We start from the raw sequence: 27,021 nt of genomic DNA on the forward strand, positions 1-27,021 counted from the left end.
TCGGCTGGAGATCAGTTGTAATAGCAGGAGAACTCCAGCTAGTACCTGGAGGTTGACATCCATAACCTGTCCTTGTGTGGAAAACACAATGATGTCAAGGGGAAGGGTTCTATCTATACATTCTTCCTGACATAAGGCTTCCAACTCGGGAAGTTGCTGGAGATTGGGGGTCTGGAGAGGGAGGAGTTTTGGGAGGGAAGGAGTCCAGCAGGGATGTGATGCCATACAGTCCACCTTCCAAAGCTGCATTTTCACCAGGAACCTGTTCTGTGTAGGTTGAAGATGAGTTGCAATTTCAGGAGTATCCAACACCCCATCTGGAGGCTGCCTGCCTGACATGCTAGTTTTGTAGGTTTACTAGCAAAACATGCATTCAATCATGTGTACCCAGTACTTGCAGTATGAAGTGGTACACTCCAGAAGCTGTTTTACCACCCCTGTCTAGGGCTAAAACATCTTACTACATACCCCACACACACCTGAAGGAGGGTGCTTTTAAGCAGCTACCAGAAGGCGTTACGCTCACACAAGGTTGAAGTACATTGTCAAATGCCCTCCTGAAGCTGCTTTGATCCCCAGGTACTAGCTGGAGAACTCCTGCTGTGACAACTGATCTCCAGTCGATAGAGATCAGTTCACCTGGAGAAAATGGCCGCTTTGGCAATTGGACTCTATGGCATTGACATCCCTCCCCAAACCCCACCCTCCTCTGGGTCTACCCCAAAACCATCCCGCCGGTTACAGAGAGGAACCTGGCAACCCTATTAATAGTGGAGTGCAAGAGGAAGCAAAAACATCCTGAGGTATGGCTCATAAGTAGGGTTGCCAGACTACAGGTAGTGCTAAATACAAAAAGCAGCACGGAGGCTCAATGAATATAAATGTGAAGTCTATTAGATGACTACCAAAACAGAAATGACATCATAATGTACAAAATTATACAAAAAGTACACAAATCATACACTCACCGTCATGACATATCTGATAACTGATAGTCCATCAAACATCCGGTAGTAAACGTCAAACAACAGTCTTTAACAGTGTCCAGAGACTTCCATGTACTGCCCAGAATTGTCTGTCTTCTGTCGAACTGATGGGAGAGCAGGCAGGAAATGTGCCTTCTGGATTTGGGTTCCATGTTTTCGGCAAACAATAGCTTCATCAGCCTTTTTAGTTAAATAAACCGTAAATAGACCGCAAAGGGTTCAACTGTAAACTATGTCTTACGAAGTGGCTGGAGATCTCCCATTATTACAACTAATCTCCAGGTAGCAGAGATCAGTTCCCCTGGAGAAAATGGCCGCTTTGGCAATTGGACTCTATGAAGGGTTGCCAGGTACCCCATCTCCTCTGGCAGGAGGCTTCTGGGGCAGAGCTGAGGGGAGTTTGAGTGGTAAAAGGCCCCCTGCGATACGTTTACACCCAGAAGTGCCGCATCACAAGGGGCCCTTTACCACTCAAATTCACGCCTCGTGATGCGGCGCTTCCGGGAGTAAACCGGAAGGGACGTGCCATGGTGTGTAGGCATGTGCTCATTTGCCCGCTGACCCTCAGCTGGTCAGCGGGCAGGGGGGTGGATTGGTGGGGGTTTGCCTGCTCCACTGGGCATCTGGCAATCCTAACTCTATGACATTGAAGTCCCTCCGCTCTACAAACCCTGCCCTTCTCAGGCTCCACCCCCAAAATCTCCAGGTATTTCCCAACCCAGAGCTGGATAGTTTTGGACTTGGATCTTAGGAGACCTAGGTTTGAATCCCCACTTCTACCATGGAAACATCTCTGGGTGACTTGGGCTGGTCATAAGCTCTCAGCCTGGCCTTCCTCGCGTTGTTGTTTTTATGAGGAAATGGAAGAGGGGAAAACAAAGTTCTAAGCCTCTTTGAGTCCCAACTGGAGAGAAAAGTGGCATATAAATAAATAATGCAAGATCCGGGGGGTGGGGGGAGGAAAAAGGCAGAGGAGAGACTGAGCAGGTTTCTGTATGGCGGACCTTCAGGTTTAATTGTCTACAAAGGGAGGGCTCTTTTAAGCCAAATATGAGGGAACGGATGCAGCAGTGTTTTTATTCCCCCTACAATGTAGCCAATGGCCTTTTCACATATTTAGGAGGGCCATCCCACAACCCCCACCCCAAAATCCAAAACAGAACTCCCTCCGTCTCCTTTTTCATCAGTCCCATGTCCAGAACAAGAGCCCAGGTGTCCATGTCTAGCTAGTGCATTTTTAATCCCACCCTGCTGTTGAGGAGTCCCTGATGCCACTCCCCACTGCCCTTACCTCTAGAGCTATTTCTCATTTGTCCATCAACATACAAGGGCATTGCAAGTGTTTTACAAAACAGATACAAGCTGAGTAACTAACTTTGCAGAACACACTCCCCCAGAACTAAGACAAAACCCAGGAGGAATCCTGAGTCAGCCTCCAGTGCATTAGGCCCCACGCCTATTCAAGAGCCAGAGATAGAGTCCGTGAGTCACAGTCCTGCCACCTCAAGCCCACTCATCTGAGTCCCCTCCCAGAGGATATAGATGGCAGCTCTACAGTTCTTTGCATGCATGCTAGTGGGGCTATACCAGATGAGATTATCAAAATATTATTGGGGGAGGGGGGCAAAGAGATGCCTAAAGTGTGTGCTCTAACAGTGCAATCCTATGCAGAATTAGTCCGGTATAACTGTGTAGACTGGCACAATTCTGCCTAGGATTTGTTCTGTAAATATGCTCAACTCATTTAAATTGGCAGATAAAAGGCAAGCCACTGCGGCACCGTCCTAATTCTGAAATTATCTTGCTAACAGAAGAACTGTGCCTCACAAAAAGAAGCAGTGAACACCTTTTCTGGCTCTCTTTCCTGTAGCACTGAAAAATGTTACTTGATTTTGCAAAAGTCCACATTTTGACCTTTTGTGATGGTCCATCGAATTGCCCTTCGTGTGGAAAGGCTGGGGCAGGTAGGAATGTCACACAGCCACTTTCTTGGATGGGAGCTTAAACAAAAGCATGGGGTTTAAGGGGAAGTCTGATGTCATTCTTGAACATGGGGAAAGTAAATAGACTGAGGATGCTGGCAAGAAGCAGGCTGAAGGAAAGACTGCAGGTGCTGCTGTTGCAGATGGGGCTTTGGGACTGCCTATGTGCCTGGCTGGCTGGCTTCCCGCCTCTTCTACCTGTATGCTAGTAAATAAACAGATCATCACAAATCTCCAGTAGTCTTTCCTCACAAGAGAACACAAAGCTGTTCTGGAACTTCCTATGGCTCAATGGAGTGGAGGGTGAAACAATATTATACACACAGAGACTTCTTTAAAAAGATTAGACAGCTCAGAACTGTTTTCTGGCCATCACGATGGGCATTTCCCTGCCCATGTGGGTTTCCCTCGTCCTCTCACAACATGGACAGGCTTCTGTTACATCCTCTGTGCCCTCCTCATGGCATTGATTCTGCATAAGCCCCAGCTCACATCCATCACACCTGGGCCAAGGCACTCTGGCGGAAAGCCCTGGCTGGCAGCGCTGGGATGGTGCCCACCAGCCAGTCTGAAGCCAGGAGCAGCAGAGGGGTGGAAGGACACATCGGCCATGAAGAGGTTTACAAAAATGCTGCTCACTTTCCTCTTTTCTTCCTGCTTAGAGTAATCCTCTGGAACGTGGAGCCAAACCACCCCATGGTTAACTGCTTCAGATTCGCCCACTGCTGCAATTTCCATCTGTAAGAAAGTCATCAGGGGCCCAAACTGACACATTTTCTCTGTGGTACAGTGACCACAGCAGGTCGTCTTCTGGGTGGCTTACTGGTGGTTAAGTTACTGCCTCCTCAATGCATCAGTAATATGTAAAAAGCAACAATCATGAGGATTGCGTGGGTGACCAAAAAAGAAACTGGTTCTTTTACATGTCACCAATTCAGAATGGGAACTAACCACGGGGAAGCAATATTGTAGCAACATCCATATAACAGAGGTCATGTATAAATTGGGCCAGACATAACACACCTGCCAAATTCAAGTCAGAAATCTCACTGATAGAACATGATGTATTGCTTCTGCCCAAACAGTCCCCAAGAGCTGCCTGTCAGGGGTGAAGCAGGCCCACCCAGAATGGAATTAGATATGACCAGGTGCTTAATTTCTAAAAAGCGAGATGCCAAGGCCGAAGCCTCCTTGGATGCCATGCATCATATGCCTGGGAAGCTCTGCTCTTTCCTTCTTAGTGCCTGGGAACAAACTACAGATATTTAGTGATGAAGGAAAGGCCCTCTGCATATGCTTGGACAAGCTTTTTCTGCATTGTTCCTTCAAAGAAGGCAGCTCTGAGATTCAAAAATGGTTTGGGGACTGACTGAGCCCTGACAGAAATGAAGCCCTGATCAGAAATCATGTTTGGGCTTCAAACCTTGAACCCATTGTTCATCCCACTTATAGTACCATCTTAAACAAACCCTTAAACAAAGCCAGCATGGTATAGTGGTTAAGTGCGGTGGTTTGGAGCGGTGGAGTCTGATCTGGAGAACAGGGGTTTGATTCCCCACTCCTCCACACGAGCAGCGTAGGCTAATCTGGTGAACTGGATTTGTTTCCCCACTCCTACACATGAAGCCAGCTAGGTGACCTTGGGCTAGTCATACTCTCTCAGCCCCACCTACCTCGCAGGGTGTCTGTTGTGGGGAGGGGAAGGGAAGGTGACTGTAAGCTGGTTTGAGTCTCCCTAAAGTGGTAAAGGAAGTCGGCATATAAAACCAACTCTTTCTCTTCTTCGCCCACTGATTTCAATGAAAAGGGGCAAAACTCTTTAGGATGGAACTGCTAATATCTTATCAACTATTAGAGTAAATTTCCCCTGCTTTCAGGCACAATGTGTCATGTCATTTTTATGTCACACTCTTTGCCCATATGATTTATCTAAAATATGTCTATTCCACCTTCAGCAAAAGACAAAAACTTAGCATATAAATTTTTTAAATAAATAAAATGTTGCCCAGTTGCCTAACCAAAGCAGCCTTTTCTCCCCCCCCCCCATTTCCTCACTGAGGCCACTTGAAGGAGCTGGGGGGTCTCTTTCCACAGGCAGCGCTATTCTCCCCCTCTCTCATGGCTTATGCCACGCTTCTCGCTGCCAGACAGTAGGCCGAGGGAGCCAAGCTGAGTTCTACTCATGAGGCTGAAGTTGGTTCCCAGCCTCCTGTTGTACACACAATAAATGGCAGGGCCAAGTGCTGATTAAGTCAGTGATTGTTATAAATGAATTTGTCAGTGGCGGTTTTGCATCACAATGGAATTTAGCTAATTAAGTATTTCAGCTGATAACACTTCTCCCATTACATGCAATTAGTGCGCACCAGAGGCTGGAAAGATCTATGTGAGCCCCCCCCCCCTTCCAGCCACAAGTGAATGGCTGGATTGGGCTACAAAATCTCACCCAGAAACCCCCAAGACAAGCTGGTAAGTGTCCAGAGGAGGGCAACAAAGATGGTGAGTGGTCTGGAGACCAAGTCCTATGAGGAAAGGTTGAAGGAGCTGGGTATGTTTAGCCTGAAGAGGAGAAGACTGAGAGGTGATATGATCACCATCTTCAAGTACCTGAAGGGCTGTCACATAGAGGAGGGTGCCGAGTTGTTTTCTGTAGCCCCAGAAGGTCGGACCAGAACCAACAGGTTGAAATTAAATCAAAAGAGTTTCCGTTGAGACATTAGGAAGAATTTTCTAACAGTTACAGCGATTCCTCAGTGGAATAGGCTTCCTCGGGAGGTGGTAAGTGCTCCTTCCCTGGAGGTTTTTATGCAGAGGTTAGATGGCCATTTGTCAGCAATGCTGATTCTATGACCTTAGGCAGATCATGAGAGGGAGGGTATCTTGGCCATCTTCTGGGCATGGAGTAGGGGGTCACTGGGTGTGTGTGTGGGGGAGGTAGTTGTGAATTTCCTGCATTGTGCAGGGGGTTGGACTAGATGACCCTCGTGGTCCCTTCCAACTCTGATTCTAAAATGGAGGTAATGGTAGCAGTTGCTGGGACTTGTTCCTTAAAATGATCAGATCCCACCTCACACCACAATGCCAGAGCAAATGTACTTCATGAGAACAAATACTGCTGGGCATTTAAATTTCTTTACTTCATTTATATCTCTCCTCTCTTCCCAATAGGGACCCAAGGCAGCTTACATCATGCTCTCCTCCTCCATTTTATCCTCACAACAACCCTATGAGGTAGGGTAGGCCAAGTGTGTGTAACTGGCCTAAGATCACCCAGCAGACTTCTATGGCAGAGTGAGGATTTAAACCTGGGTCTCCTAGATCCTAGTATGAAAGTCTAGCCACAACACCACCTGTCCCTCCATGGTACTGACTGAGGAGGCCATTGAGCTCATGTCCTGTAGTAACTAGTCACTTTGCGCTTGTTTGAACAAAAGATGATTAACTTGTGAACCCACCCTTGTAGCTATCCCTTAAACCAGGGGTGTCAAGCTCAATTGTTACGAGGGCCAAATTTGACATAAATGTCACTTGGTTGGTGCCAGGCCGTGCCTTGGCAGCTGAGATCAAGAGTGGGGTGGTGGTGGCCACCTTGGCTGGCTCACAGGCTGGATAAGAGAACATAAGAACATAAAAACATAAGAAAGGCCCTGCTGGATCAGACCAAGGCCCATCAAGTCCAGCAGTCTGTTCACACAGTGGCCAACCAGGTGCCTCTAGGAAGCCACAAACAAGAGCGCTCAAGGGGCTCGATCCAGCCCACGAGCCTTATGTTTGATACCCCAGCCTTATTAGTTAGCACATGAACACATGAAACTGCCTTATACTGAATCAGAGCCTTGGTCCATTGAAGTCAGTATTGTCTACTCAGATGGGCAGTAGCTCTCCAGGGTCTCAGGCAGGGGTCTTTCACATCACCTGCTTGCCTAGTCACTTTAAATGGAGATGCCAGCGATTGAACCAGGGACCTTCTGCATGCCAATCAGATGCTCTAGCTACAGCCCCTTCCAGCAGATTATTGTGCTTGCTCCCTGCCATGAAAGTTCATCTTCTGATTTCTACAAATGTCAAATATCTTAGGAAGGAGGCCAGGTGCCCCCATATTCTCCCCAAGCTGTACTCCTGGTAACTAGATTATGCAAGCACCATCTATGACATCCCATGCTATTTGGACAGCCAGTGGCTGTGGCTTTCAACAAAATCATAATAGTGAGGACTGAGACCATGAATCCCATAGCTATCTCAACAGTCCATCAGATGCTTATGCCTAATGAGGAACTGAGCTCCAGTTTCCTGCTGAATTTTCTTAGACCTAGTTCTTACAGAAGTGGTACAGCCGTATCTGTGCTGTGCTCTTTCAGAATGTGGGTAGGGGGCTCATTATGAGTGACTGCTCCACTAGAATATTAGGGAGAAGGTGAAACTAGATCCCATCTCCCTAGTATTTAGCTATCTTTCTGGAGGGTTCCAGAAAGGTAGTCATGTTTGTCTGTTGTAGTGAAAATAAACAGAAATAAACAGAAATTCAGCATGGTGTAGTGGTTAAGAGCAGTGGACTCTGATCTGGAGAACCGGGTTTGATTCCCCACTCCTCCACATGAGCAGTGGAGGCTAATCTGGTGAACTGGATTTATTTCCTCACTCCTCCACAGGAAGCCAGCTGGGTGACCTTGGGCTAGTCACATTCTCTCAGCCCCACCTAGGGTGTCTGTTGTGGGATGGGGAAGGGAAGGCGATTGTAAGACGGTTTGATTCTTCCTTAAGTGGTAGAGAAAGTCGGCATATAAAAACCAACTCTTCTTCTTCTTCTTATGGCACCTTAAAGATTAACACATTTTTATTCCAGCATCACCTTTTGTGGACTGGAGGCCACTTCTTTGGCTGTTGCTCAACACCACATGCAGAAATAAAATGTTGTTAGTCTTTCAGATGCCACAAGACTCTTGTTTATGTGGGGTGTTGTGAGCACCTGTGTCCTTGGAACTGAAAATAGTAGTCACTGCGGCTCCTGGGATCTATCTGAACTCCTCTACTCACCTTAGGTGACTCAGAGAGGAAGGGCTCACCTCTTTATCATAGTCTTTGCATAGTTAAGCTCCTGGGTTCACATTGATCTCCTGCCCTCTGCTGGCTGTGGCGTTCCTCTTGGCACTGGGTTACCTTCAAAGAAAGAACGGAATCTGCTTGGACACCTCCTTCCTGTCCCCTCTCAGCCTTGAGAATGTCTTTTCCTCGACCGTTCTTTCCATACTGTCTTCCCTTTCTCTTCAGCAGGGAAGGAGATGCTGCTTCTCCTGGGGGGGGGGAGTGTCCCATGATTTATTTATTTTATTGCATTTTTACCCCGCCCTCCCCAACCCGAAGGTCAGGAACAGAGCGGCCTGTCGGTTCCAGTGATACTCTGTCGCTTGCAGCCTGGCTGTCTAAACATCCAGCCAAACCAATCAGACGAAGAAACCACCAGGAGGTCTACAGGTCATCTCCTAACAAGAACACTTTTGGAGGGGGGGGGTTATGGAGGACCAGTCTATTATATAAATCCCCACCTATGATCTAATGCCCAGGTTAACTGCCTCGCATCCCCAAGTCCCAGCACAAATGGCATGAACCAAATGGTACCAGCAACCTGATGGTATTCAGAAGGTGGCAGCATGGAGCAGAGCTTGCCGCTGCAGAAGCTTGGTCAACCACTAGGGCAGAGAGGATGTAGCGGCAAGAATGGGGCCATGAAGAACCGGAGCCTGGACACTGAGGAGGAATAGCCAGAGAACCTATAAATCCCCACTATCCCGTACAATCTTTGTGCACGTACCCATTCACCTGTTTCATTCTGCCAGGGGTGCACGATGGTGTGTGTGAGTGAAGAGACCCAGCATATGTACTCCAGCACTGACAGTGAGAACTGGACTCAGCTCCCCAGATGCCACTAAATACATTAAAAGCTGCTTCTTAAAAGGCCAGGCTGAAACCAACATTGGTAACATCAACCTCCTGGAAAGGGCATTGGGCTAATTGGGGAATAGGCAGCAGGGCTTGAACAAGCTCCGCAGAGAAGCCGCTAGCAGCTTCCGTGCACACTAGCCCGCAATGGGGGGGGGGGGGGAGGAAGGGTCTGTTGGGCATTCTGTCCTCCTGCCTCTCTGTGCATTCCCCCTTGTTACCACAATTGCTCATTACAGGGAGGCCGCCCTTGCTAATTGCTGATCTGCACCATGCATCCTGCCTTGAGAGACCCACTTATTGCCCTGATTAATGGCAGATGCTTCCCGGTCGTCAGGCATCAGGCGCGCTGCCGTGGCAACCACTCACCTCAGCAACCGCTTGCCACGGCCCACATTTCCACCTGTCCCACATTTAGGGGCAGCAGCCGAGTTGTAGCCGGGCCAGGGTGAAGGGATGGAGCTCAGATTTGAAACCACGGAGAGGAGGGGGTAGAAGGGAGGGGGGGTTCGGACCCAAGAGGCATGAAGGAACCAGACTTTGTGCAGACAGCGGGTGCGGCTGTGGCAGGGAAGAGCTGCCTGGGGGGCTAAGGGGTATTAGCAGGGCCGAAGGAGAAAAGGGAAACCGAGGCTCTGGCCAGGAAGGGCTGCTTGGCTGAGGGCTCCTCCTCTGGCTGTCTCCTCTTCCTCCCATGCAAACTCTCCCAGGCCGCCCACAACACAGGGGCTGCTCCACCGGGGAGTGCTGCCGTGTCTCTGGGAGGCCAAGCAAATTCTCTGCCTCTCCTTTAATTGCGGCTGAGGATCAAACGCTTGGATTCAATAACATTCCTGCTGGAGCCTCAAGGTCACCCTGAGTCCTGGTCCCTCCAGCTGCACAGTGGAGAGGAGGAGGAGGAGACACAGGCCTTGAGGAGGAGGGGGTTGCTGCTGCAGTAGTCAGAGGCAGCCTTTGCAGGCTCCCTCTACACACAGCCAGGGCAGGCACCAGGCTCCCTGCCTAGCCCCCACCCCCATCCATGAGGAAGGATGAGGGCTCTCTCACCCCAGTATGCCTCAGTTTGTCCCTGGAGCCAAATGATATGTGATGCCAGGTACGTGGCATGAATAGGCCGGAATGGGTGAAGAAACATATGTGGGTGAATTTTTAACCCACAAACCTGTCTTCGTTTCAGGGCTCTTCAGATCTGTATGCCCTGGTAGGTCATCTTCCAGCTCCTCATACATTTTCTTTGTTCCCTGCCCCCCTGGCCTGCTTCTCAAAACTCATCCTGTGAAAACAGAGAATTCAAGCAGCCGGCAGACTTACGAAGTAAGGAAAGGTTGACAGAAAAAGTCCTTGTGCAATTAGCACCTTCCCTGACTTTCCCTCATTTCCTTGGTTTGCTCCAGCCCAGTTTTATAATCCACAGTGATGGTCATGGCCCGAATCATATAGACATATTATGTGCGACTGGGATAGGTCAAGCTCTAATGAATAGGGTTGCCAACCTCCAGGTACTAGCTGGATATCTCCTGCTATTACAACTGGTCCCCAGTCGATAGAGATCAGTTCACCTGGAGAAAATGGCCACTTTGGCAATTGGACTCTATGGCAATGAAGTCCCTCCCCAAACCCCGCCTTCCTCAGGCTTCGCCCCAAAAACCTCCCACAGGTGGCGAAGAAGTGCCTGGCAACTTTACGAATGAATCTCTGGCACTGGTATGACCAGCAACAGGCCCAGCCTGCCGGTGTCTCGCTCCCCCTCTATTCCAAAGCAAACGCCAGTCACCCTCTTCGAAGGCCGCTTTCATGCACAGGCCTTGTTTGTATTTCTGATTCCTGCAGTTCAAATGGAATGCCTACTTGCTTCTTATCCACCTTCTATCCTGCCATAGGCACGTGCACAGAAACAGTTTTTAATCTCTTGTCATGTGTGACTATACCCTCAAACAGTGGTTTTCAAATGGTAGGTCAGAATCCAAAATTGATTGTGACTCTCTGGCAGGTGGACTGTGAGGCCACGAGGAAGGAGAAAGTGAGCTGGGAGAAGAGGCTTGATGGCAAATTTTGCCTCTGCGCAAGGTGTGAAATATTCATAAAATTCAACCTGTTATTCAGTAATACCATGTATTTATAAATACTGAATAGGAAAAATAAATCATCAGTGTTCAGTATTAACTGATGTGAGAGTCCTGCTTTTTTTTGGGGGAAGGAGGAAAGTGGCATGGAGTTACTTTGCAAATGGGTCCAGAACAATACAGTGAGTTTAGATGTAGGTCCCACTTCAAGAAGACAAGAGCCCCCATGACATGCTATTCTAGACTTGTCCAGTAGGGGTCTCTGTGCACCATTGTGTGAAATGGTGAGCTGCCTGGCTCTAGCCCTTGCCGGACAGGGGGGATAGGCCTTCAGCCAGGACCCTGTCAAGCCTAGGGAATCTTGCCAGGTGGCACAGGTTCCCTCATACATTGCTCCCCTCATACATGCACACAGAGAAAGGATCCTGTCTGCACACAGCTTTCTTTGGCAAACCTGTGGACAGGCATGAATCTGGGATGTTCTAACTGCCCCTTTTACTTGAGTCTGTCCGACCCAATGAAAATTTACCCTACACACGGCAGAATAAAGACAGTCTGAGTTGCTGTGATGCGGGTCAGAGAATGTAGATGCTGCTAAAAAACAAACAAAAAACAGACACCCTCGTTTCCTGGCTGTATCCATTTGTCACTCCCAGCCCCGTGTCCTGGCTGTCACTAAACACCACATGCTAATCCAAAGCCCAGATCAGAGATATAAACACAAGCTGCTACCACAGACTCCCCCTTCCCCAACACATACCCACAGAGATTCATTCCGCTCTGCCGATATACTAGCGCATACGGAAACACAGCAATCTACCGTGCGAGACACACTTGTCCTGGCACACCTGCCCTGATTCTCACACCACCAATCATACTCAAATCAGCAAGAGGAGGCCTAGTGGGCAATGGAAACCTGCTCAGATGCCAAGCCTGACCTGGGGCTGCACTTGCCACTGTCTAGAATCCCATTAGGAGGATTGATTGCCAGTTTGTCTGAGCAGCCTGTTCTCAAGCATCCCCCAAGCAGAAGGCCAGGGAATTTTCGATACCATCTTGCCACACACCCTCCCAACCCATTATGCAAAGCACAATCCCCATGTGAGTAGTCATTTAATGCAGGGACAACCAAAGAAAAATCCTAGACTAGGAGGGGATTAGCACTTGAAAGGGCCTTCAGGCAGTAGGATCGATTCAGACCAAGGAAGACAGGAGAAGAGTTCACAGTTGAATTGTATGATCAGGAATATCTTGTGGCACGACTCCCTTGGATTGTACCAGTTCAGAAGGCAGGTGCGTGTGTGGGATTTTATGGGCAAATCAGTCCCCATCATTTAAAAGAAACCCTCCATGCCAATGAAAAGAAAGCGTGTCAGGGAGAAGGACTAACTTTCTCCCTCGTGTTCTGAAGCAGCATAGCTCCGGATCCCAGTGGCAGGGGAATTCACAATGTGGAAGGACTGTTGTACTACAGGTAGGGTTGCTAACCTCCAGGTGGGGCTGAGAGTTCTCCCAGAATTACAACTATTCTTCAGACAACAGAGATCAGTTCCCTGGGAGGAAATGGCAGATCGGAGAGAGGATGCTATGACATTAAATCCTCATTTAGCTCACTCCCAACTCCACCCTCCCCAGACACTGCTCCTAAATCTCCAGGAATTTCCTAAGCCAGAGTTGGCAACCTTATTTACAGGGTCCCCAGAGCTGTCTGGCTGACCACTGTTGAACACCCAATTCTAGGCTAGAAGGAACTTTTGGTCTGAGCCACTGAGACTCTTCTTTTGTGTGTTTGTGCTCTAGGTTTTCTGTGTGCAGAGAGATTTTTAGTTAAATTGTGGAACCCCCCTGACCCAGGATGTGGTGATGGCTGCTAACTTGAAGGCTTTAAGAGGGGAGCGGACATGTTCATGGAGGAGAGGGCTATTCATGGCTACTAGTAAAAATGGATACTAGTCATGATGCATGCCTATTCTCTCCAGGATCAGAGAAGTATGTCTATTATATTAGGTGCTTTGGAACACAGGCAGGATAGTGCTGCTGCAGTCGTCTTGTTTGTGGGCTTCCTAGAGGCACCTGGTTGGCCTTTGTGTGAACAGACTGCTGATCTTGATGGACCTTGGTCTGATCCAGCATGGCCTTTCTTTTGTTCTTATATTTATGCTGGGGAGCATTCAAACATGCCTTTGACCCTCTGCATTCTGAACCGTGGTTCAATTGCAGGAGGTCTGTACCACGGGATTTTTCAGAATGGCAGAAAAGAAAGATTTACCTATGATCAGATACCAAGGCTTGGGACATAATAAACCTGAGCAGAAAGAATGTGTGCATGCATCTGTTGCACATGCATCTAGGTAAGCATGCACGTGAACCTAGGTGTATAGTTGAAATAATGAGTAAAATTAATCCCAATCAATATTTGTGGCTCTCCAGGGTCTCAGGTAGAGGTCTTTCACATCACCTACCTGCCTAGTCCCTTTAACTGGAGATGCCAGGGATTGAACCTGGGACCTTCTGCATTCCAAGCAAATGCTCTACCACTGAGCCATGGCCCCTCCCCAAAGAGCCGCAGCCCCTCATCAAAGATGTGAAATTCCTCAGGGGTCATATTTTCAAGGAGCTGATGGTGAAGTGGGCAGCACAAGATTATGGGCTGGAACTATAGACTGTTAATGTGTTTGTTGCTGTTGTTTGCCATTTAATCACAGCTGACTAATGGTGACCCTGTAAAGTTTTCAAGTCAAGTGACATTCAGAGGTGGTTTGCCATTGCCTGCTTCTTTGTGGAGACCCTGGTATTCTTTGATGGTCTCCTATCCAAATACTAACCAAGGCCAACCCTGCTTAGCTGACGAGATTGGGCTAGACTGGACTATCCAGGTCAGGGCTGTTAATGCTGTACAGGAGGAATAAAGAGATGAAATAATGGAGGGTTGGAGAACATCAGTAAAGCATTAATGGAAGGAACCCCAGACTGAGATCCCAACAGATATAGGTGAACAGAAGGATACTAAAAGAGTTCTGTAGACATGCTTACTTGTTAAGTACATCATCCTTAATGTGGTTGTTGCTTACATGAATGTGAATACTCTTGGTTGTTTCAGAGGCTATTAATTCAGTGTTATTATCATAAATCAGTCATCACTGCCTATCCAGACAAGGAATCCCAGGGTGTGGGAGCCACAGCCTGTGTTTGCTGTCTTAGGTCATTCATAGGTCACTTAGGTTTGCAGGGAACTTTGCACTCCATCTACCTTTGCAAATAAGTTACAACATATAATACTATAACCTGCCTTGAGCTTGTTTGGAAGAAAAGTGAGCTAAAAATGCCATAAATAAAATAAAACTCCACTACTGTTTACATGATTACTTATCTTGGAGATGAAAGAGAAATGAGCTGAGAGATCTTTATTTTGCAAGGCCCCCTCCCAGAATCTCTTTCAACAGGCTTCTGATTCATCGCCTGAAGATACATCAGGGAAGGAAAAAAGATAAGGGATTATTTTCCTAAAATAACTGATTGTGTGAACAAATCTCGAGACAGTTGTTTGAAACCAATACCCTTTAATGTTGGATATCTGGTCTGAACCAGTGTGGCTGCCTCCCAACTGTTGATATCCGGATATCCTGAGATTTAGTATTTGAAAGGGTGGGAAGGTTGGTGCACAAATGAAATGGCAGAATTAGCCAACCTGTGCAGGGCCTCACTGTGTAAAAAATGGTATCAGTATCAAAATGACCCTGTTGCTGAGGATCTGGGTAGAAGAAGTAGGGTCTAGCCGCTCATATCAAGATGGGAGAAGCAGAAAGGCCCCAGTCCTGGAGACCTAAGATTGCACAGTTGAAAACATGAAGCTGCCTTATCCTGAATCAGACCCTTGGTCCATCAAGCCAGTATTGTCTACTCAGACCAGCAATGGCTCTCCAGGGTCTCTAGAGAAGGTCTTTCACATCACCTACTTGCCTGGTCCCTTTAACTGGAGATGCCGGGGATTGAACCTGGGACCTTCTGCGTGCCAAGCAGATGCTCTACCATTGAGCCACAGCCCCTCCCACAGTTAGCAATGATGTTCTGTGGGAGAAGGCCAAGAGAAGTTCTGTTGCTAACACTGACCCTATGATGGCCTTACAGAACTATATACTTTGGTCAACCCCAAAGTAACTGTTATTGTGTGGTTACAGTTACTCTGATCTGCGGCTGAGCGTTGGAGATTATGTAGGACAGCTCCACATAGCAAAGGAAATACTGAGAACAAAAGCCAAATCTATACTAATAGAGAGCATTGTATCTGGAGGAGTGTCGTCTGAAGCCCCTTCAAATACACACCAACTGGCAAAAAACTTCTTCTGGGGAATATGTGTGAATATCAGTTGTGGATGCAGGGTTGAGAGGCATGGGTCCTTCTCACCTGTTCCTCGCTCTACCAGGAGAGAAGCTTCTGGGTAGGAAAGAACCATTGGCATGGGATTGACTGGCATAGGGTATCAGAAGGGGCTTGAGTGGACTGCATAGCAGGGAGAGTCCTGAAGCACCTCCTTCTTGAGCTCTCAAAGAACTGGAGCTAGATGGAAATGGGTAAACCCAACCCTAGCATTATAGATCAGAAAAATATGCCAACTGTGAGTTCCTGCATAAACTAGGCACAGCTCCTAAAAATGTTACCAGTTTACTTTTAGCCATGCCTCTTTGGTACAAGAATAAACTATCCCCTTTGTCACCATGTTACTTCCCTATGCTATTGAGGGGTGCTGTATCTGGCACCATAATAAACAAGTAAGGAACAAAAACATTAAAAAAAAACAGTTTAGCGCAAATTACTTAACTGATACCACCCCAAAGACACTCAGCACCATCTGGTGTTCACATTGCTTGGAACATAAGGGTAAGAGATCTTGCCCATATCTGGTTCCGCCATAAGAAGCTATTGTGAAAGAGGGCTTTATTGTAACAAGCAGTGGTGATTCTGGCCATTCTCTAGCTAGATTGTTCCAATGGTTACTTTCTTTTTCCGTGCTAAGAGAGTACAGCTTATCTGCACCTAATTTCTTGTCTGAATTTGTCTGCCTTCAGCTTTCAGCCAGGGGCTCTCGTTCTGCCTTTGTCTGCTGCATTAAAGAGCCGTCTGCTGTCAGAAATCTCTTTCTGTACCATGTAGGTACTTAAAGATTGTGATCAAGTCACCCTTTACCCTTCTCTTGGAGAGACTAAACAGATCGAACTGCTTTGGTAAGGAAGGGGCTCCCAGCCATTCTTACAGTTCCGCTGTATTCTTTCTGAGTTATTAACACATTTTTTACCAGCACATTTTTTGCAGTATGAGCATAGCTGTGGATGCAGCATGGCATGTCTATAAACAGTACACACAAAGGTAACACTACCTGCCTATCCCTGTTGTAGTGACCTCTGCTTATTTAAGGGGATGTTTACTAGATGATGTCACATAACCCTGCATACACTTTGCGCACATTCAACCGCTCTATAATCTGGATGCTCAAAATGAAGAAGATTCCACCGCCTCCTCTTCCAAAGAGTGTTCCAAGAATGGAATGTGATTGTAATACCTGTTGATGATTGTTAGGAGCACTTGGGTTAATTAGTCGAAAATCAAAAACACAGATTAGCACGGAATTGTGAGAACACTCCTTTAAACATGCATCGAAAAAGAGGAGGGAGGGAATCAATCCTGTTACTATGTCTTAGCCACTCTAATTACGCAAACAAAGGGTGGTTAGCAAATGTTAAGTAATCTTGGAAACACAGAATAAAAGGCGGAGTGGTGATTTTAATCCATGCCAGTGATTGTGATTAATCTGAGATAAAAGGGTGCTATCATGTGGCTTCCTCTGAATCCTCTCTGGATGTTTTGCATAGACCCTTCCCTGGAGGTTTTAAAGAAGAGGTTAGATGTCCATCTGTCAGCAATGCTGATTCTATGACCTAAAACAGATGATGAGAGGGAGGGCATCTTGGGCATCTTCTGGGCATGGAGTAGGGTTCACTGGGGGTGTGGGGGGGAGGTAGTTGTGAATTTCCTGCATTGTGCAGGGGGTTGGACTAGATGACCCTGGATTACCCTGGTGGTCCCTTCCAACTCTATGATTCTATGACCCATGGAGACCTCTAAAGTATGCACTGGCTCTGCATTCTCCTTTCCTTTTCCAACTTTAAAAGGAGAACCACCACACTCATGTTTTTTTTCTGCCTGCCAGAAGCAGGGGCCAAGATCCTGAAATACATAAGGGGCCCCATCCAGGATAGAGAATGCCAGTATAATAGGACAATATAATCTATTATGCTGCTCAGCTGCTTTCCCCCTTTTTACTCCCATACTGACAGATCTCCCATTGTAATCTCAATCCCATCCTACCCAAGACCCGCAATGCACGCATGGTCATAACGCAGTTTTCGAAATCTGTTAATTAGGGTTGCCAGCCTCCACGTACTAGCTGGAGATCTCCTGCTATTACAACTGATCTCCAGCTGATAGAGATTAGTTCCCCTGGAGAAAATGGCTGCTTTGGCAATTGGACTCTATGGCATTGAAGTCCCTCCCCTCCCTAAACCCTGCCCTCCCCAGGCTCCACCCCAAAAACTTCCCACCGGTTGTGAAGAGGGACCTGGCAACCCTACTGTTAATACATCCCTAGTTGATAGAAACAGATCTCAGCTTCAGCGGATTGTTCATATTTCTCTAGATGGGGAATGGAGATTTTGTGCCATATTTGGAAATCTCTCAATTAAAAAAAAGGTCTCCTCTATGGCAACTGGGGCAGTGTACGTGCTTCACCCTTCCCCATGTTATGCTGCCTCCTGTTTAGATACCAGTCTTGGGTATGCTATATACCATTTCAGTACAGAGATGCTGACATAAAGTATGTGAGGAGCATCTGGTGTGCTGAAACCAGACAGCAAACTGGGAATTTTCCTTAGGCTCTCTCTGCCTTCATTCCCTCATCACCGTATTTATCGGATATTTTCTAGCTAGTCTATAAGAGCTTTCAGGGTTAACATCTGATTGCTTGTTGTGTGCTTGTACCGTAGGAGGCCTTTGGTTCTTGGATGATTTCTAACTATAATATAATCCCAGTATTTTGGGACATGCTGTGTGTCATAAGGGGTCTCTCCTTTCAGAACTTCAGCCTTTTGCCTTTCCTGGAAATGCTCAAGAAGGCACTTTTATAAAGGATAAAGACTTGTGGTTTATTACTGTTTATTGTACTATTATCTTATTTTTACTGCACTGACTTCCAACATTTGTAATCCAGTTTTATTGCACTGTTGATTGCACATCTTACCCTGTTTTTTATTGCACTGTTTTTAAATGCTGTAATCCATCTTGAGTCCCAATGAGAAAGGTGGACTATAAATAGTAAATTAAAAAATCTACCCTTTCCCACTTGTGATAACAAAAGGACTTCAATCAAGCGTCCTTCTGATTATAGCACACACACCCCTTGAATGAGAAAGTTCCTCGCTGTTGAGAACCTCATGTAGGACACAACACAGAATAAGAGTAAGAAAATGCTGAACAGTCTAGAGTATTTCCCCTAAAATTGCCAGATGTCACTTATTTTTTTAATATCAGTTATAACGATTGTCATTTAGTTCAGAGCAAACCAAGGACACTGAACGGAAAGGGAGCAATCCAAAGTATCTCTACCCAGAAGTCAGTCCCATGTTATTCAATGGAACTTACTCCCAGGAAAGTGCCCTTAGGATTGCAGCCTAAGTCTCACACCCCTGCAGGACTCTGTGGGTGGGAAAGTCACATCTTGAGAATGTCTTTTTTTGATTTTGCATCATTTGAGTTCTGGAATTTTGATCTGGCAACCCTACCCCTTGCCCCCTGACCATTAGCAGAAGTGAGATTTTTGCTTTCCACTGCCTGATTTGTAGAGTACACTATGGAAGGGAGACAGAGGGCTGCTCTTGGGGGCTGCATGTGGGTGCCAAGGGAGCAGATGATCTTAACCACCCCTGGTATGTAGACCATAGGCCTGGCTGCTGAACAGAGAAGCATTCTGGTTGTGTGCCAATTGAATTACAGGATCCAGATGTTTTCCCACAGCATCTGACCTCCTGCATCCCACCACAGGCACAGCTCAGAGGCATCCTTTGTCTTCAGTTGTTGCTTCACAACACTCTCCTGTCCACTGTGAGACTTCCAATGCGATTCTCCTTTGGCTATATCTACCCGTCCCCTAAGGCCACAACACTCCTTATCCATATGAATGCAGAGCACTTCTCCTTCAGCACCTTTGAGCCCCCCTCCCTTTTTATTAACAATCAGAGCAGTTTAAATACAAGCAAACAGGTAAAGATATCACACCCTTCCAGTGCATGCTTGTGCAGGTCGGTTATTAGCAGTGCACAAGTAGACTTGTAGCTATTTTGGATTCATTAATGTACAGGACAAGGGTATGAATTGTCTGCTGGTGATGACAGGGACATGCAGCTCAGCAGCAACCCATTGTGCACTCCTGCTTAGCAGAAAGGGGATGGGAACCTGGCACTGAAATAGCAGAGGGTCACAGATTTGGGTAAAGGGATAGTAACATCAAGGAGCAAGTGAGGAGCACCGAGATTTGAAGAGGGTGGTGGTGGACATATGGGGAGAAAACCAGTTTTGGTTATAGGATCCAAAAGGAGGGGGCTAGAGAAAGTTAGAAGCGAGAACTGGTGGGAGTTGGGATGGAGGGGGGCATTACGGCACAATCCTTTGCAGAGTCACTCGGCTCTAAACCCACTGGTATCAATGGGTTTGATTGCGCTGTTAGTCAAGCAGTTCTGCAAAGCTTGTTTCAACTCCTACACGGAGCCTGTCTACGTCTGGCACTGTGGCTTCCTTATTCCCCGGAATCGCACAATAAGTTGGGGGGGGGAGTGCAATTGGCCTGGGCTCCTGTGAATGTGGAACAACAAGGCACAAGCTGGCTGCCTTTGAGAACTGCGCAGCCCCCAGGCGGAATCAAACTGCCGTCACCCAGAAAGGCAGGCATCATGGCCAGCCAGAGCCTGAGGAGGCAGGGAATTCAATCTACAGCCTTCCTTCAGGTGGGATACCCCATCTGCAATGTTATTCCTCCCAATGTCCCCCCACGTGGGTCCCCTTTTCACGACTGTGTCTGTAGGCTGAAAGGCTCAACCCCCCCTCCGCCCTCAGCTTTGCTGGAAAGTTGGCTGTCTGTCCGCGGGCTGGCAAAGACAAGGGTGGGAAAGAGATGAAAGGCAAACGGTATCCACTCATGCGCCTCTCTGTTGCCAGGACCAGGACCTTTCATCCTTTAAAGCTGCCTGTGCCATGAGGGCCCTTTTAAAGAATGGCTGAACAACAGGGCCCTTTTTTTGTGCAGTTGGTGATGGTTGTTTTGTGGAGAGTAAGTATCCCTCACTGCCAGATGTTCTGCTCAGGTACAGAACTGAGCGACTCTGTGGAACACAACTGTGTGGCCATGAAGGACCAAAGCCATCTTGCTGAGAGAGGACTCATTATTACCGTGGCAATTTGCAGGATAAATATGTGTGCGAACATTTGTTATGCACGCAACCATGTGCATCTGTCATCTCTCGCATGTGTGCTGTTATCGTGTGTACATGGGCTCCTCAGACATGTTTGAATCTGAGTGCGTGCAGCCCCTTCCTTTGCGAAAGACCCATTCGATCCTTGAGAGAGCATACAAACTGCGCGTGCATGATGAGTCCATGTATGATTGTGTGTGTGTGTGAGCACACGTTATGTGTGTGCCTTTGGTGCATTATGACGGAGTGGCTGGGGTTGTCGCTTAGAAATCTGCTTCTGTCGCTCTAAGAGCAATTCCAGAAACACCTGGGTGTTTCTCTGGGCCCTTGATGAAAATGAGGGAGGAGTGGGAGCGAGGCAGGCCATTTGTCCCCTCTTCCCTCCTCTGCTACTGACCTGCTGTTGACCTTGGGCAACGTCCCTATGGCTCTGGGCCTCCGTTGCACACCTCTGCTCTAGGAATAAAAGACCTGGCATGCCTCACAGGGATTGGGGGACCGTATTGTTTGTTTGTTTGTTCACGGCTTCCATGCTGCTGTGGAGAGTGAATTTGAGCCCAGCAATCCCATGGGCTGCGGGTGTCATTGTTGGTGAGGAACACAAAACACTGATTAGCCAATGCTCTACAGACACACTGTCATTCCGACAATACAGTCACAGATTGGCAGCACCTCTCCCCATGTTGGTATTTCTTTACTTGGCGTACAATAACCAGACACAGCCACACTACAGGCCCTGGGCCTCCCTCCAGTCCTCACCTTGAGGTGCCCATGACAGATTCAGGCTAGTTAGGTTGGACATCGACACCCCACAGCCTCTCACCCTGCCAGATGCTTCCTTGCCAACCACTGGACACAATAGTTGCTAAAGTCCCGCCCTGGCATTGTCCACGGGCAGCGATTCCAGTTGTCCTGCTGAGACCCGAAGTCGTGCAATGCTGTATCCTGGCTTCAAAAATCCTCCATCCATCCTGCCTGCCAGATCTGAGAAACCGGAGCCAAAGATCTGCCGAAACCGAGAGAAGCAGCAGGAGGCAAGGGACGGGTGGGGAGGGGGCACAAGCGCAGCCCTCCCCCCAGCTCTGCAGTTGGTATGGGGCTCAGTGGAGGAACAGGAGCAATGGGTCAACACGCAGGCGACAGCTCAGGACGCAGCCCCGGAAAAGGTTCCTGCTGCAACTACACAGCTCTTGGCAGTGCCCGGGTAGCCGGGGGAGAGTTCCACCTGGCATTCCGCCCAACGGCGCCTTTAGACAGAGCAGGGGGTGCAACCAAGCTGGAAAGTTTGCTGTTGCTCCGAGTGCTCCCCGTGGAGCTCGATGCCCCTTCGCCAAGTCCCCGGCCTCCGCCGATCGCATTCGTGCCCAGTCCTACTGCGACGCCGCCTGCCAGACCGCGTGCCCTTTGCCGAACCTCCGTATCTCCTGCCACCCGTGCCAGCCTCCGCGTCCCCGGCCAAGCGCGCGCGCCCTCTGCCAGGGCCAGGAACCCCCCGCCGGGCGCCGCGCTCCCCGTCCAACCTCCGGCTCGGTCCCCCCCCCCCGTCGCCCCCTCCCCGCACCCTCCGTCAAGGAAAAGGCGGCAGAGCAGGGCGCCGGAGCCGCTGCCCAAGGAGACCGCCGCCGCGCGTGGAAATCGCCGTGACTCACCGTTGGGCTGGATGTGGCTGGTGAGGAGGGTGCCAGCCAGCAGGACATGCCACAGCCCCGTGCCCACGCGGGCCCCGGCGCCGAGCCGCTGCCATAAAGCCATCCCTCGGACCGCAGCGGGGACGGGACGGGGAGCCGGCCGGGGGAGGGGAGAGGGAGAGGCGAGGGTGCCGGCTGGAGACGGCTCCGCGCTGCCGCCGCCGCCGCCACAACTCAGGGCACCCGGGAGGGACTCAGCACCCCGGCCCGCCTCGGGCTCCCGGCCCGCTCCATCTGATGCTCACGGCCGGACCCGCCGCCGGGGCTCCGAGGGGGAGCGGTGTGGGGGGCGGCGGCGGCGGGAGGGGGGCTCGCCTGGACGGCCCGCTCGGGAGAGCCGCGCCGGGCAGCCGCCTAGACCCCCTCGCCGGCCGGCGGGTCGGTCGGTGGGTCGGTCGCCGCGGCGCGACTGTGCGTGTGCGCGCGAGGGCGCGGGTGTTTGTGCGTGTCCGTCTCCGTGTCCGTGTCCGTGTCCGTGTGCCCCTGGCAGGCAGCGCCGGCTTGGCTGCTGCGAGCACCTCGTCCGCGGCAATGCAGAAGAGCCAGGAAGAAAGGCAGGAGGCAGCGAGGGGCGGCAAAACCCGGACTGGAATCCGCCGCGGGAAGGGACGGAGCAACAGCTGGTTCCAGGCCGACGAGCTCCTGAGACGCAAACAAGCGCTCCGCTGGGAGGGGAGGAGGAGACGCCGCCAGGCGGAGCCCCGCACGGGATGTACTCCCGCCCCGCACCCCTGCCTGCCTGCCTACCTGCCTCCCTCGGCTTGCTGCACCGCCGGGTAGGGAAAGCCCGCCTGCGGGGCGGCGGGGGGAGGGGCGTGCGAGGGACAAACGGTGCCCGATGGGGGGGGGGGGTTAGGACAGATAAGGTTGCGTCCAAGCCCGTCGGCTCTAGGGGTCTGCCGAGAGACTCCCACCAAGGGGGGGGGGGTTTCCTTCCCACCCCGAAACGGGCCCAGAGCATTACAGCCCTGGCAAATCAACAGGCGTTTCGGAGACCCCCCTCCCCCCAAAAAGCCCTCTTTCTAATCTGCCCTCCTATATAATGCCAGTTGTTAAAGCCCACCTGCTCCCTCCCCCCAGCTAACCCCGGGGCAGAGTAATGGCCCTTTAGCTTGCTAACGCCACCCTGCCACGATTCACATCCCTCGGCCCCCCCCCCCATCTCTAGTATTTTAAGAGACATCACACCTCTCCATCAACTCCTGAGAGGAAACCTAGGTATCATTCACACATTCCAAAAGGGGGAGGGGGAGGGGGAAGCCCCCATCAGGATTTAACCACCTCTTTAAAAGACTGGCCAGTCTCTGCCCCCCCTCCCCAGTCACCTTGCACGGGGAGCAAGGATTCCCAAGGGTCGGGAGCCCAGTCTGGCTGCGCTGTCTCGTTCCTACTCCAGTCCTGGGCTTGTCTGGAGCAGGGGCTGCCAATCATCAGCATTTATGTTCTGGACAAATGTCCCCTGAGGAGCTGCCTGGGACCCCCGTGCTCTCCTGGTGCCGCAGCAGGGGGAGAAGGGGGGGGAGGAAGGACAGCGGGTGTGAATGAGCCCAGGGGGCACCCGGAGATGCTGGACGGATGGGGTGGGAGAGGCTGTGCTGGGGTCAAACAAGGAGGCTGGGCAGAGCTGGCTCGGAGGAACCTGTGCCTCCTCCAACACGGAGACACACAGCATGTACGAAGGCAGACACAAAGACGGGACAGCACAGACACAGAACAATACAGGTCTGAGCCTCACACATCGAAAGACCAGGCGCACAGAACAAGGAGGAAAACACGCCACGCAAAACACACACAGAGACAGACAATAGCAGGCAGAACATGAATGTACAGACAAACATGGGGGGGGGGAGAAAAAACAAAGCCACGCAAATGACCCCAGACCCTAGTGCAGAACAAGCACACTCTCGACACAGTTGCGTGAGACCCTCACATGCAGCGCTGCATTGGGGCACAATCGTATTCAAGAGCGCAACACACCACCACATGGAACCAGCACAATCAGAGCCACACAAAGCTGGCTGCACACACACAAACGGGCGCCTGGTCCTTTTTCTCTGTGGGCTGTAGAGTTTGATGCTTGTGGCAGTCAGAGTTGTATGTGTTGCAGGTGCTGGGATGGTGGGCCAAATCTACCTATGGACACTGTGCTTTGGAAGAAAGAGGTACAGGGAAATCTGACATTAAGAAGCCCTTAAACTTGCCACAAGGGTTTACCCGCCTATGGCTTTTGCCCCAACTTTCTAGAGAAGGAAACTCTCCCACAGTTGTCTCCTTTACAGGGTTACGTGCCAGAGAGCTGTAGCCACCAGGAGCACACCAATCCTAAAAGCAAGAAGGCAGGGCTGGGGCAACCCTCTCTTCCCGACCTCTGCTCCTCATGCAGGGTGGAATGCCCATTTGCAGCACAAATACAAGCTGGAATTGAGTGCAGGAACAGATTTATTTAAAGTTCAAAACCAGGCAATTCATGACTCTCTCTTTTTTTCTTTTTGCAAAAACTTCTGCTTATTTAAGACATGTGTATATATATATATAACACAATTCCCCTGTGGCCCAATATGTGCTGGGATTTTATTATTTTTAAATCTGAATTGTCTGTGTTTGAACTTTGAATAAATCTGCCCTACACTCTCTGACAGAGTATCTTCTTCTGCTGTGCTCATTTTGGCAGCTTGCCTCTCTTTGGATCGGGATGCCCATGCCTTCAGGCTCTTCTGGGAGGTTGCCCCCCCCCCAATGGCTCTGAGAGTGTCCTTGTTTTGCTGCCAAACCTCTGGCACCTCAGGTCTCAGCATCCTGTAAAGATCAAGTGATGCACAGGCACACTTCAAATGCCAGAGAAAAGGGAGTGGATGCTCTGCTAGGGGAGATCCAGTGTGGGAGCCACAGCCCCCCAGTTGCGTGAGGTATGGAGCACAGTGACATCACGGTCCAGCACTGGGGTTTCCATAGAAACCCCCATTTCCAGCACACACTGACTTGAGCTAATGGGGAGGTGAGGGTGATGCTGGGCTATGTGCCAGCAGGTGTTCATCATCCCCTGAATGTTTTTGACTGGGGAGAGGGATTTCAGGTACTGTGCTGTGCAAAGTAAATGTGAATGCACAGCTGATGCCTGCTTGGGGGGGAAGTTGCTCCCTGATGTCAGTGAAAGGTGGCAGTTGACTGGCCCATAAATGAGATACAACCACTAGCGTTGCCACCTCCTGGTTGTGACATTCCTGGAGATTTTTTTTTGGGGGGAGGGGTGAAGCCTGGGAAAGGGAGGATGCCATAAAGTCCATTCTCCAAAGCAGCCATTTTCTCCAGGGGAACTGAACAGCAGCTGTAATTCTGGGACATCTCCAGGTCTCACCTGGAGGTTGGCAACCCTGGCCACCACTCACCTCTTGCACCACTGATAGAGAACTTTGGAGGCAGCTTGGGGCCATGGGGCACAACAAACACACAATACATTGCCCTCTGAAAGAGGGGGCAGGTTGGCGCTCATTGTAATGAGACGCTGGCTTGCAGTCAGAAAGCCAAGGTTTAGCAAAAGCAGCCAGCATCAGGGGAAATTTTTTTTTTTCATTTGGGCCAATGCTTGTTTGTGGAAGAAAAATGGATGAAGGTCAGCGTTCCTGAGCCTAGCCCCATTAGGGAGGGACTCATGAATGAAGGTCATTGTGCACTTAGGCTGGAGTAACTCTGCATAGCTGGAGAGCCAGCGTGGTGTAGTGGTTAAGAGTGGTGGTTTGGAGCGTTGGACTCTAATCTGGAGAACCAGGTTTGATTCCCCACTCCTCCACATGAGCAGTGGAGACTAATCTGGTGAACTAGATTTGTTTCCCCACTCCTCCACATGAAGCCAGCTGAGTGATCTTGGGCTAGTCACAGCTCTCTTAGAACTCTCTCAGCCCCACCTACCTCACAGGGTGTCTGTTGTGGGAAGGGAAGGTGATTGTAAGCCGGTTTGATTCTTCCTTAAATGGTAGAGAAAGTCGGCATATAAAAACCAACTCTTCTTGTTCTTTCCACTGTAAAGCACTCCCCTGGTAGCTCATGTATGCATGCACCATTCTTTGTATCACAGAATACAGTGTGGAATTTGACTTCCAAACAATCTCGGTGGAGGAGATTTGGAGGAGGAGGTAGAGCAAGTTACTAGCTCTCATTGTTACTGAGAAAAGTTTAAGATGGAGGCCTAAAAGCTGAATGACCAAAAAGAAACTTGGTCAGGAGGACTCCTGCTGGTCAGAATGAAATGGGCCCCTGAACATCTTGCTGCACTTCCCAGATGGACCCCCAAATCCCTTTTGTTTTCATCCCCAGATAGACACCCTCTCCCTAGCCTTCTACCACCAGAGTCCTAGCCAAAATATTCAAAATTTTGCAAATGCCTACTAGTGGACTAAGAATGAATGCTAGAAGTATGCTGCAAGAGCAAAACATATCAAGAATGTGCTTCACAAGAACCATTGTCAGCATAGTCACACTGCAAAGAGTTCCCTAGGCTGATTTGAGAGAAGTGAACGGCCCTCCCTTTATATGCTGGGGGGCAAATTTCACTGCTCATAATCCTAGGAACTGACACCTTTTTACACATGCTGGAGTCACACATCTTTCCCCTTCTGCAGAAGAAAATTTCTCTAGCCAACAACTGCAACAGGCAAGGGGCTTTCCACAGTGTGGGGGGATTCATTTACCATGACCAGAACCCTCTCTCTTTGCCCAGCTCCCAAATTAACTCCTGTTCCCCAATGTCTCTCAGGGGTCTTGTATCGGAACCAACTTTTGCAACTCATGTAGCACGGCAAAGCCATGCCACGGCTCCCTGCTGCTCTGGAACTCTTTGGTGGCTGACAAGAGA

The 27,021-nt window shown here is 49.5% G+C and overlaps 1 protein-coding gene and 1 non-coding gene across 2 annotated transcripts in view; both read right to left on the reverse strand.

Annotated features, from left to right (window-relative positions):
• The window catches only part of UNC5A (unc-5 netrin receptor A), a 113,472-nt gene extending 91,235 nt beyond the window's left edge, over positions 1-22,237 (reverse strand). Inside the window, exon 1 of the mRNA XM_056854561.1 lies at positions 22,134-22,237. Within this exon, the coding sequence (XP_056710539.1) occupies positions 22,134-22,236 (103 nt within the window). The 5' untranslated portion in view covers position 22,237. The remainder of the gene's footprint in view (positions 1-22,133) is intronic.
• On the reverse strand, positions 13,449-13,523 carry TRNAS-GGA (transfer RNA serine (anticodon GGA)). Its single transcript has one exon. It is a non-coding gene; the product is annotated as a tRNA-Ser (tRNA).
• Positions 22,238-27,021: the final 4,784 nt, after the last annotated feature.

This window comes from Euleptes europaea, chromosome 1, assembly GCF_029931775.1.
Source record: "Euleptes europaea isolate rEulEur1 chromosome 1, rEulEur1.hap1, whole genome shotgun sequence".
NCBI lineage: Eukaryota > Metazoa > Chordata > Lepidosauria > Squamata > Sphaerodactylidae > Euleptes > Euleptes europaea.